Source organism: Heterodontus francisci, chromosome 6 (genome assembly GCF_036365525.1).
Source record: "Heterodontus francisci isolate sHetFra1 chromosome 6, sHetFra1.hap1, whole genome shotgun sequence".
In the NCBI taxonomy this organism is placed as follows: Eukaryota; Metazoa; Chordata; class Chondrichthyes; order Heterodontiformes; family Heterodontidae; genus Heterodontus; species Heterodontus francisci.
The window spans coordinates 90575799-90588734 of NC_090376.1; the positions used below are offsets into that span (position 1 = coordinate 90575799).

Sequence of the window (12936 nt, forward strand, 5' to 3'; positions counted from 1 at the left end):
TTCTCTCTCCCCTTACCCAGGAGTACTAGACCCAAATGTAACACTTCAACTGCTGCCCTATCAGTTAACTCAGCAGACCGAGAATCAAACCCAGGACCTTCTGGTCTATATCTCCTGCAGCAATAATGGACAGTACCTGCTACTGTTTAAAATGTACCTTTTTATCTCTTTCCAAGATGGTCTGTTCTTTCTGCTGCAGAAGCCTTTTCAAAGACATCACCTCTTCTTTTAATTGGTTGATAATAACAAAGTTGTCTGTCCCACCAGAGTCCATTGACTGGGTTAATGAGCTGCTAGCAAAAAAAAAAATGTAGTTTAATATAAAATCAAATCACAAATTCGCTAAAACTTCATTTTATTAAGATGTCAGCTTGGCTTACTTTACAGCATGCTCAACTGAGCCAAGTAGTTGTAGGGTCAAGCCCCACCTACTCCAGCACATAAATCGAGGACAACGCTTCAATATAGTAGTGGGAGACTGTCAAGACAGGCAACCTTCAACATCTGTCTATACCAATAATACTGAAAGCACAAGGAGTTCTGGTGTTCTGTTCATCATTCCTCTCTCAACCAGCACCATCAAGTTCCTTGGTTATTCTCAATGTTGCTTGTGGTATCAAAATGGCTATGTTTTGTCTGTACAATAATGACTGCATTTCAAAGTAATTCATTGTACATGAAGCATTTTGGGACATTTGAGTGACATCATAATGCACTAAATAAACATCTTTCTTTCCTACTTCTTCCCTATTAATTCTGTTTAAAAATGTAAATTTTACCTGCAAGTATAAAAAACTATATAAAACACCAGGTGGATTTTGAGCACTTTGGCAGGGTGATAAGGGCAACCCATCATTCTGCAAAAGGACATTAGAATCTTGCTGGTGGAAAATAAAGACAAGCAAGCAGTATTCAGATATATTTAATCATGCCAGTTTAGCGAGAGAAAATAAGCCACATATACAAAATGAAGCTTCTGTACCACGTGGCAATAAATAACATGATATAGGATTGAAACAAAGCACTTTGGGCTGAGCTTCGCTTGATTGCATTTTTTTTTTTCAGAACCTGATATCAGCAAAACTGATGCCAAAGACTGTAGAATTTTAAGTGCAAATTGCATTCAGTGCAATTTGAGTTTCCATTACTGTGTGCTAGTTTTAAATCCATTGCACTAGAAGCAGGCCCCCATCCAGAAAACTGACCACGCCCCCAGTGTCACACTCAAAGGGACCAGTAATGAAATATGAAATGAACTGGAGGAATTATGAAATAAAAGTCAACTGTTGAACTGAACTACAAAAAATGGACACTTTTGTGCCATAGGCAAAATGGAGTAGAGGTCAGGTGTCTCGTCCTGTACTGTTAACAAGCGTGTTTGTCTGCGAAGATGAAACTCATTATCCACATCTGAATTAGTTTTGAGGAAAACACATTGAAATGGAAAACAGCCCACTCCATGCTAATAGTTCTATTCCTGCAGATAGAAGTTAACAAAACGTTACAAACAGACTGACTCAAACGCTAATGCCAAAATAATAGGTGTGAAATTACACCTATCAGAAGGGACCACATTCAGAAGCCATCATGTAATGATGGTTCCCACATCCTGGAACATTGTATGAGTTACCCCAGGGCCTTTAGTCAACTGACTGGCACACCAACCTGTCAAGTTTCTACATTAAAAAGGTACACAGGCATAACAGCCAGAGAGGTTTTTTTCCAGGCAGAAGAGTGATGTGTTTCTACTGAGGATTGTCATAATTTTTCTTTTAACTACTGCAGCAGAGAAACTGCAAGGTGACTTTGGAACTCCCAATCTGCGAATGTGAACCAGGATTTCCCACCATCAACTTAGGATTGAGGCTTAACCACAAGTAGCCTACAACACTTCATCCTTTTCAGGACAACGAACATTTAGGCCTGCACTGCTGAAAGATTTCCTTCCAAAAAGCTTTTAAAAAGGATTTTTTTTTTAAAAAACGAACTCTTTTACAACAATTGGACTCTAATTGCAGGTTACATGCTACTCTCAATCATTTCGCGCGCCTGAGTACGCGCATGTGTGTGTGTGACTGCGTGAGCGGGTTAAGTCACGAATAGTTTTACACAATAATTGAAAAATAAATATTAATCTTTCTTTCTTAAACTACGAGAAAACCTGTCATTTGTTTAATTATTTGACCCTTAAAGCACTCAGGGACTAAAACACTTTTTAAAATGCTATCTGTGGTCAGTTGAGAGGTGAAAAGTAGAAGTCACCCACACAACTTCCCATCTGTCCATAATAACGATGAATTAAATCACCAAGGGAATTTCCGCTAATTGTGCACATTTGCAGATAATCGAGAAGGTTCCAAAAATTAAGCTAGGACTTTTGGCACTAGGATTCTAACAAGTTTTGATTTTTTAAAATTTACTAAAGGAACTCACTACTATAAGCCAAAATAATTAGCAAATAGCTTTTTTCTTATTCACAGGTGGAGGATTGACATTGACTTAAAACGCTTTGTGTATTTCACAGATTTCAGCTTGATCAAACAAACTTTAGCAAGTGCCACAATATATCAAGATTTTTTTTTAAAGCAAACTCTAAAAAAATTTTTTTTAAAACGCTGCTCCAATTGCACTGGTTCATTGCAGATTTTGCGTTTGAGGATATGCAAATGAGTTTGAGAGAACCCGAGGGGCAGAGGTAAGGGGAAAGCAACACTTTTCAACATGGGCACAATTCAGTAAAATCACACCGTGCATTTCTGCATACAAAGATACCTACAATTCAGGGATTTTTAACATTCTGCAAATGATGTACCATGCTATTCAAATGTTAATGAAATGTCAGACTTCTCCGAGGCTAATTATTTTCAGCAACAGAAAAACCTCAACACACAAAAGATTTACTCAAGGAGAAAACTAATAGGACCAAATAATGGATGATCATAACATTCCATCTTCTATATTAAACTTGATGCCCCTTTGAAATCCACTGATTCTGTCAAGTGTTATATTATTTTAGAAAATGTTTTATTGCTTTATATAGTCAGTCTCAGCTATTACACACAGTGTACGTCAATCTTTTAAAACTGTTACCAGCTCATAATTTAAACAACTGTCAATTTTTTATTTTCTTTTTCTTTTCTTTTGGGCCTCCTTATCTCAAGAGACAATGGATACGCGCCTGGAGGTGGTCAGTGGTTTGTGAAGCAGCGCCTGGAGTGGCTATAAAGGCCAATTCTAGAGTGACAGGCTCTTCCACAGGTGCTGCAGAAAAATTTGTTTGTCAGGGCTGTTGCACAGTTGGTTCTCCCCTTGCGCCTCTGTCTTTTTTCCTGCCAACTGCTAAGTCTCTTCGACTCGCCACATTTTAGCCCTGTCTTTATGGCTGCCCGCCAGCTCTGGCGAACGCTGGCAACTGACTCCTGCGACTTGTGATCAATGTCACAGGATTTCATGTCGTGTTTGCAGACGTCTTTATAGCGGAGACATGGACGGCCGGTGGGTCTGATACCAGTGGCGAGCTCGCTGTACAATGTGTCTTTGGGGATCCTGCCATCTTCCATGCGGCTCACATGGCCAAGCCATCTCAAGCGCCGCAGACTCAGTAGTGTGTACAAGCTGGGGATGTTGGCCGCCTCGAGGACTTCTGTGTTGGAGATACGGTTCTGCCACCTGGCCAAGTATTCTCCGGAGGCAGCGAAGATGGAATGAATTGAGACGTCGCTCTTGGCTGACATACGTTGTCCAGGCCTCGCTGCCATAGAGCAAGGTACTGAGGACACAGGCCTGATACACTCGGACTTTTGTGTTCCGTGTCAGTGCGCCATTTTCCCACACTCTCTTGGCCAGTCTGGACATAGCAGTGGAAGCCTTTCCCATGCGCTTGTTGATTTCTGCATCGAGACAGGTTACTGGTGATAGTTGAGCCTAGGTAGGTGAACTCTTGAACCACTTCCAGAGCGTGGTCGCCAATATTGATGGATGGAGCATTTCTGATGTCCTGCCCCATGATGTTTGTTTTCTTGAGGCTGATGGTTAGGCCAAATTCATTGCAGGCAGCCGCAAACCTGTCGATGAGACTCTGCAGGCACTCTTCAGTGTGAGATGTTAAAGCAGCATCGTCAGCAAAGAGGAGTTCCCTGATGAGGACATTCCGTACTTTGCACTTCGCTCTTAGACGGGCAAGGTTGAACAACCTGCCTCCTGATCTTGTGTGGAGGGAAATTCCTTCTTCAGAGGACTTGAACGCATGTGAAAGCAGCAGGGAGAAGAAAATCCCAAAAAGTGTGGGTGCGAGAACACAGCCCTGTTTCACGCCACTCAGGATAGGAAAGGGCTCTGAGGAGGAGCCACCATGTTGAATTGTGCCTTTCATATTGTCATGGAATGAGGTGATGATACTTAGTAGCTTTGGTGGGCATCCAATCTTTTCTAGTAGTCTGAAGAGACCACATCTGCTGACGAGGTCAAAGGCTTTGGTGAGATCAATGAAAGCAATGTAGAGGGGCATCTGTTGTTCACGGCATTTCTCCTGTATCTGACGAAGGGAGAACAGCATGTCAATGGTCGATCTCTCTGCACGAAAGCCACACTGTGCCTCAGGGTAGACGCGCTCGGCCAGCTTCTGGAGCCTGTTCAGAGCAACTCGAGCAAAGACTTTCCCCACTATGCTGAGCAGGGAGATTCCACGGTAGTTGTTGCAGTCACCGCGGTCACCTTTGTTTTTATAGAGGGTGATGATATTGGCATCGCGCATGTCCTGGGGTACTGCTCCCTCATCCCAGCACAGGCATAGCAGTTTTAAAACTGTTATCAGCTCATAATTTAAATAACTGTCAACAATGAGGGATATATTCTCATCATTCATTAGTTTTTGCTTGAGCAGTGCTGTAGCAATGAGTGAAGCACAATGTGTATATGTAGTTCCAGAGTGATGCCATGTGGGATTGCCAGTGATCTTAATTGATAGCATAAACCATACTGCTAAAACCAAATACTTCTCCACAGGCCATTCCAGTTTGCCTCTGGAGTAACATCAGTAGAAATACATCAGAAGTCTGGCTATGATTGGTACACAACCAGGAAGACAGAAAAAAAGTTGAAAAGAAAAAGCCATGCTCAGTGCCAAAAACTTCTCTCATCTTAGAATACACCCATCTGATCCTTCCCGCCTCCTACTGATCCTTGTTTCTTCCAAAGTTCACTGACTTTTCATCGCATTGGGGCTGCATCAGGGTACATGATGGCAGGGCTGAGATGACTCAAACACGACTGATTTGTAACAGTGGCCTATTAGCCACCACCAGGCTCCACAAAGCAGGTGTTTCAAGGGTACTCTACCAACATACTCATTGCAAGGGGCAAGAGTTATATGAAATGTGACATTTCCAGGCAGATCAGAAAGAACATGGAGTACTTACAAAATCTGCACACTATCAATTTGTAAACAACACCAAGCAGCAATCCAAAGGCTAAATAGGTGTCATAATGGTACACAAAATCTAAGCAATCAGATTTCAGCACTCAGTAAGAGAGTCCTTGGTTTACTGTTTATAATCAGAATTGCTGAAAATAGAGACATGCTGTTGAAGCTTTTCGTCTTGCACTCATCAGGACAATATGCAAGAATAACCAATGTAAGGGAAAACAACAACTTATATTGCATGAGAATAGAGTGCTGATTGGTTGGCAAGTAAACTCTGATTGTTAGAGGTGTTGCCATGGAGAATGCACCAGTTTACGGTGACTGACAGTTAGCTTTGTTTGACATTTAAACCAGGCAGCTTGACTGTGATTGGTCAAGGCATTGCCCTGAGGAATGAACCAGCGAACGACTGTCATTTATTTTGTTCAGCTGAAACAAGCACAATGTGCGTACATGTTCTGTCTGCAAAGAAGAGGGCCATGTGTATTAATATATGTAGCTTCCAGTATGCACAAATGCGCCACACTGCAAGCCCTACTGACAATCTTAAATTGGTTGTCAGCGTAATTCTTAGCACACTGTGGATTATTTAGCAAATGTTGTCCAGTCGCGGAATCGCATCAGTTTATAATAATTTTTATAATGTTAATTTTGTTTTGTAAAACACTATAAAATCAATGCTAATCTTTTAAATTTGATAAAACTTGTATAAACCATGTTTTAAACTTGGTGTGATGATAACTTTAGGAACCTGACAGAAACCAGTACATAATAACTTTTGTAGATTTGTTTTTAAAAACTTCTACCTTATCAGTTTCCATCCTAGTGGATAGGAATGTGCACCAGCTATTTTAACCACATCAGTAGCTGAGGAATCCCTCAAATTTTGGGGAGGTAGGAGAAATAAGGAAAAGGGGAAAAAAGTCTTCGAATCAGCCTAATTAAGCTGATGCACAAGATTGGGATTTAATTTTCAATTTCATAACTTTAATTGCATTCGAACATCAAACCATGGCCTGTTTTACTGACTTATACAGATTGGTATATATTGTGCCAGGTTTTCAAAAAATACTTTTCTCTGAAAATCTCTTCCTTTCTGAAAGCACTAGGCTGAATTTTACAAACCCCTGATGTCAGGGGCCATGGCAGAGGTGGGCGGAAAATGCCTCTGAGAGAGGCCAGCCATTGGCCTCGTGCTGGGAAGGTCTGGCCCAATGTTGCCCGCGGAGCGAGGCCTCATGGCAGCCCGCTCGGCGACAGGTGCTCAATTTAAATATATAAATTAATTTAAATAAACCAATGAAGTACCTTTACTCTCCCGCTGTCTGTCCCGGTCCAATATTCATGCCAGTGGCCGGCATTCCTGCGCGTTCAGATCCCTGTCCGGGAATCCGAGGCGGAACACTTGTGGTGAGGGGGCAGCAGGCAAGTTTCTCAGTGCGGGAGGGGGAAAGCAGCGTCAGTCATATCACTGGTGCAGGGGATGGTGGGAACGTTAGAGTGTAAAATTTATGAACTTTTGTGCGGTGGGGGGGGGGTGGGGGTGAGGGGTGGCAGTGGTGGGAAGGTCAGGTACACAAGGAAAGTGTTTTGAGGGAGGGGGGCAGAGATGGCAGGTAATTAAGTCTATGGTTACTGGGGGTGAGAGAGGGGCAAGATAAATTTATTTAATTTCTTATCAATTTTACATCAATGAGTCTTTAAATATTTAAATGTAATGGTAGAGTTCGAAGCAGTTTAAAAATGGCATCAGTGCCTGCGCAAAGGCAGCTGCCGCATTGCTGGGGACAGACCGTCCGCCCTATTTAAATGAGCTGCCACGCTTAATATCGCAGCGACTCCACGTGGGCGGACTGCCATTGTTTTCACCCGCCGCTGATCTTGGCAGTGGGTCTATAAATTTTAGCCCATTGATTCTCTTTAGTAGAGTACAGTTCCACAGGAAACGGTTACTCTTCAGCATGTGATTCAAGAATACAACATTCACATACAAGCCTAGACAGACTACGCAACTGTGGACCACTGAACCAGACCCTGCCCTCACCCAACAATCATACTTGCATACTACAAGCAGAGGTCATTACATAATGATCAGGAACTCTTGCCAATTTTCCTTCCTTCACCAAAGGACTTTAGCACAACTACTCAGGTGAAATCAGCCAAGTCTGCAGAGACAGGGTGTTAATTTTGCCCCTTCCTGGTCAGTATGGCTAAAACAGTAGGTTTTTGAGCTTGATTACTTTTATACCCTGGCTGAATATCTTGTGCGTTGTACTGTATACAAAAACTGTCCCCTATCCCAAATAAGAAAATGCAAGTTTAAGTCCCAGAATTTACCTGTCTCCATTGGAGGGCTTTGTTTCAAGTTTTGGCTTTTTCTTTGGAGCTTCATTTTGAATACTGGATGACGATGATTTATGGCTGTAAACAATAAAAAATGTTTAATTTATAGACAACCTTTTATATGCTTGACCCTAGACGGAAAAAAAATGAAGGCAATAGAAGCAATTGAGAAGTATCAATTAAACACTACAATAAACAATTAAATATAAGCCAATAAAACTTCCTCAAAATATGTTGAAAGAAGTAGGGGCAGGAGGCAATACTCGATAAGGAATCACACTGCATGGAGGAACTGATTCCGATATCCCATTCACAGTACAGGTGTAAATCTGTATTAGTTGTTAAACACGGAGTTAACAACTCAGATTCTAATGGAGAGCAAAAATCTCACCTCCTGATGCCCATTTAAAGCCGACTGTGAATCAAGGAGATTCAAATCCAGCTGATATAAACAGGAATTCAAATCCTAGGTTACTGTGTGCTGGGAAGAAAAAGTTAATTTACACACCTGTTAGCCGAAATCAAAGTTTTATCTTTAGGTTAGAAGACCTCAAACTGCACATTCACGCTCCAAGTGCCGGAGTGGGTGGTGGGGGGAAAACAGGAGTATTTCCTACTACCACATCGTAAGCAAGTATCTACCTCTTCCCATGATGCCCCAGAAATGAAAATAAAATTAAGAGGAGCAGAAGACTTTAGCTGCCTAAGGATTAACACGTTATAGATGTTGCCAACATAACTCAAAAAGGCATTTTATTACCATCTGTACCAAGCAACAAAATTGAGAGTTCGCAATTGTTTACCGCCACTGTCAAACATACCATCAACAAATTAAAGAATATATGCACCTTTAGGCACTCAGCTTAAGAGTTAGATTTGATTGTGTACTTTTGTTTTAGCACAACCCAACGATGGGACTTAAGTCCTGCTGCTTAAGCTAGTATTAACTGAAATCCAATGGAAAGAACAGTATTCACTGCTTCAGTCAGTGACAAATCCTAATATCACTTCCAGTCTAATTACAGAGTACACAGGTAGGAAAAGATAATTTGTTGATGTCCACCACAACATCTTTTCTTAAAAAAATTACTTTTAATACATGTGGAAATAAATTAACACACTTTTCTATATATTATATTCCAGCTAGTAACTCATCAGGGTTGAGTTAGTGGTTATAAGCCACAGCAACAGTCAGGATGGTTTAATAAGTTATTTCACTTCCACAATGCATTATTTTGAAACAAATACCAGTCTACATTATCCTACATTAATGGATCTGCTGTGGCAATATTCACGGTAAGTCAGAGGATATTCCACGTAATGGAATAAATAAATTATGGGGGGAATTGTTCTCATGAAGCAACACCACACAGACTACTCAGATTCCCCAGTAGCAAGCAGTGCCACAGTATGCTACCTGTGCACTGTTCTTCAATAATATTAATGGCGAACACCATGGGTGGTGACGCAGGTAGCAGCCCACGGGGAAATCAACACAAGTCTGCGTGGTGCCACAATATAATGAATTTCTCCCACACAAAGGGCACTGGTTGAAAAAGTGAAATTGAGTTAATACACAGCATTACGGAAGTGGTAATTGTATTTTCAGGCTTCAACTGGATGATTATGTGCATACCTGTACATATTGCGTTTGATAAAGATTATATATCGTAATAATGTATTATTGTATTGGTATATTTTAGAACGTTGGGAATAAAAGCAATGGTAGTTAAAAAGAAAACAGATGACAAAGATTATAGAAATTCAAATAAACATTGAAAAACAAAATGAAATGCTATATTGGAGGCTTTTATATAATTAGAGGTTTTGACAAATGCGAGTTAAAATGTGAAATATTATAGTATATGTTAATGACGGTGTGCGCCTAAAAATGGGGCTGTCAAAAGGCAGAAAGCTAGAGCACAGGAGTATATTGTATAATTTTGCACTCTTGGCACCAAGAGGACTCCAATCAGAATAGCAGATGCAGAAGTTAACGTGGTCACTTTGTAACATACCAGATTTTCCATCCTTTTATTTCAATAGGTGAAAAATTGAGCAAAGTGCAAAATGAGAATGCTGAACGATGCTAATAACTCAGTGCAAGAACATTACATCATGAAATGTGCCCACAGTTATCTTAGTAGAAGACCTGTTTTCAAAGAAGTTGGGTCTTGGGGTGTGTTAAGGGAGAATAAAATTTTAATGAGTTATTGATCGTGAAGAAGTTGCACTGGATGGCTTGGAAATGCAGAACATTTGGAAACAGTGAAACGGATGCAAGTACAGAGATGTCGCTGATATTGAATGGGAGATTGCTGGCAGTGAGTGGAAAAAGACGACTTTGGGATGCAAGGAGAACAGTGAAAGGCTGCAGAATTGCAGTTAGGAATCGCAGAGTTTGATGGCAAGCAAGAAAGATTGATGGGATGAGGTGCTTCCAGGGTCTAGGTGCAACAGTGGCGGCAAGTTGGTGATGGGATGCAATGTTTGCAGTTAGGTAAGGGGTCTTACAAAATGGGAGCATCAGAGATTATGTATGATGGCATGGAAGAACCAGAAGAGCTGTTAATTCTGGTATTGGTTGGATAGTTGATTGATTAGAAGCTCCAAACACTCCGAAAATTGCTTCTGTATCCCCTACAATAAGCATATTATTTAATCTCTTCCAGTCTTCCTCAGTTGTAGAAAAAAAATTGAAGAACTTGCTAATACCTTAAAACCAAAAGTGCATTTAACAAGTCTGTCACAAAAATTCTAAAGGTTCTAAAGAAAATCTTCATTGTATATTAATATGGTGGACTGCCAGAAGATATTGACACAGTCAGTACTGTTTTTATGTTGAGTAGCTATCACTGCAGAAAGCATGCTTCCTTGCGATACAGCAATAGAAATAATGTGCTAGCAAATTAACAAATGCTTAAAGATAAAAATATGAAATCTGCCTGTCCCCCACCCCCACCTCAATGGGACTCCAGTTTGAATACCTACCCTATAATAGTATCTCTGTTGCCCTTGTTAGTGTGCTCCATGCTTTGAGAATATGAAGAAGTTCCGCTCTATGGGCACTATGCTGACCGTAACCTACTCCTCTTGTTCTTATTGTCATTGCTGCACCAAAGCCATCTCTAAACAGCAGCTCTAAAGCATAAAACATTGAAACAAGGACCAACTCATATCAATAAATGTACAGATATCTTCCTTTATAGTCTGTAGAGATTATAGAGCAATTCTGTACATAATATTTAGTCTTTATGTACTGTAGTTCTTCATATTTTATCATTTAAACCAAATGTCTTTGGTGCTCCTGTGTCATTTGGTGGAGTCAATTCTGCTACTCACCTTTTGAATTTATACAGCTTCACAGCAGTAGCTGTAAAAAGAAACACACATAACTTGTTGCCACAAATGCTCAAAGCTGAGGCAGTCTTTAAGGACAACAGAAATGAGCCCTATACTGGAGGAAGCCTGAATAGCCACCAGTTCAGATAGGTGAAATACAAGTGACTATTTTAAAAAGGAAATCAATGAAAAAAAATCTAAAACAGGTAAATTTCAGAATGAAGAACAAAAAAAAAGCTATATAGAATTGAGATCTGTTGGTAACCTGTACGTGTAAATTGAAGCCAGGCTTTACACAAGAAACCAAAAGGACCTTTACTCTATTAGTACACCCATACCCCCGGCTCAAAAAAACTCTCTGATTGGCTCCCAAGTAGTGAATTCAAACATGTCTACTGCACTGAGGGACTTAATTCAGATGAAATACATCATGTAGTATTTGATTATCTATCTCCAGATAATAACTTTTAGGATAGGGCCTGTATCGAAGCTAAAGCTTACTCATCTGCAAGGGGAAAAAAAAAAATTAGTAAAAAGACAACAAGGATAAGCAAGGGGGTGAAAGGTTATCGGGGGCAGGCAGAAATGCGGAATCCAGGTTACAATCAGATCAGCATGATCTTATTGAAAGGTGGAGCAGGCTCAAGGGGCCGAGTGGCCGACTCCTGCTCCTAATTCGTATGTTCGTATATAACGTATGTGCATTAGCATATTTTGATTTTAGAGGAAGTGACTACACAAGAGGATGGATCCCAGAGGAGTTATGGCTACAGCTGTCAAGGAGTTCTGATAACTGAATAGTTTACAGATCTGAGCAGAATCCTGACAATACACTCAACATCGTCCACAAATACTGTCAATTTCTACTAACATCTCCAGTTCCAAAAAACAGAATGGAGTTGAAATTCTGCCAGGTGCCATTTTTAATATACCAATTAATGAGTCCCTGTGATTCCCAAATGTTCTATTTTAAGGTGATTAAGTTCATTTAAAAAGAGTTAATGACAGAAAATAACAGGAATGCTAAACAGTACACAGTAGGATTGGAAATTCAATAATTTAACCACTGCTGCCGATTTCATTTAACAACATCCACAGTCACAGCTCAATTATGTTTTTTACAACAGAGATCAGCTTCCATATCTTCTCCATCACTAAGATCGCTTCCATTACATCACCTGTTTTTGCCCCTGCCTCAGCTCATCTGCTGCTGAAACCTTCATCCATACTGTTACCTCCAGTCTCAACTACTTCAATGGTCCACTGGCCAGCATCCTATCTTCCATCTTACATAAACTTGAGCTCATCCAAAATTCTGATGTTCATACCCTAACTAACTAGCACTAAAACTGGTTCACCCATCACTACTGTGCTTGCTGACCCAACCATGGCTCTCAATCTGGCAACACCTCAATTTAAAAATTCTCCTCCTTGTTTTCAAATTCTTCCACGACCTCGTCAATCCTATCTCTATAACCTACTCCAGTCCTACAATCCTACAAGGTCTCTGCACACTTCCAATTCTGGCCTCTTGCACATCCCCAGTTTAGATGATTGGCGACTATGCCTTCAGTTGTCTAGGCATTAAACTCTGGAATTCTCTCCCTAAACCTCTCCCCTCTCCAACTAAACTTTTGGTCACCTGTCCGAATATCTCCTTATACAGTTCGGTATCAAATTTTGTTTGATAATGCTCCTATGAAGCGCTTTGGGACCTTTTATTATCTTAAAGGTGCTATATAAATGTAAGTTATTGTTTTTAAATGCTGCTTTCATCATGATGAGGGACATAAACATTTCATGTTGAATAGAGCAGTGGTTAGCACCGC

The 12936-nt window shown here is 40.5% G+C and overlaps 1 protein-coding gene across 4 annotated transcripts in view; it reads right to left on the minus strand.

Annotated features, from left to right (window-relative positions):
• The window catches only part of fam76b (family with sequence similarity 76 member B), a 43679-nt gene that overhangs the window by 11303 nt on the left and 19440 nt on the right, over window positions 1–12936 (minus strand). For 2 of the 4 annotated variants that reach the window (XM_068034038.1, XM_068034036.1), the window contains exons 7-8: window positions 7760–7843; window positions 158–290 (exon numbers count right to left, since the gene is read on the minus strand). In XM_068034038.1, the coding sequence (XP_067890139.1) occupies window positions 158–290; window positions 7760–7843 (217 nt within the window). Of the gene's footprint in view, window positions 1–157; window positions 294–7759; window positions 7844–12936 lie in introns of all 4 variants that reach the window. The other 2 variants (XM_068034037.1, XM_068034035.1) reach the window with 1 other exon arrangement.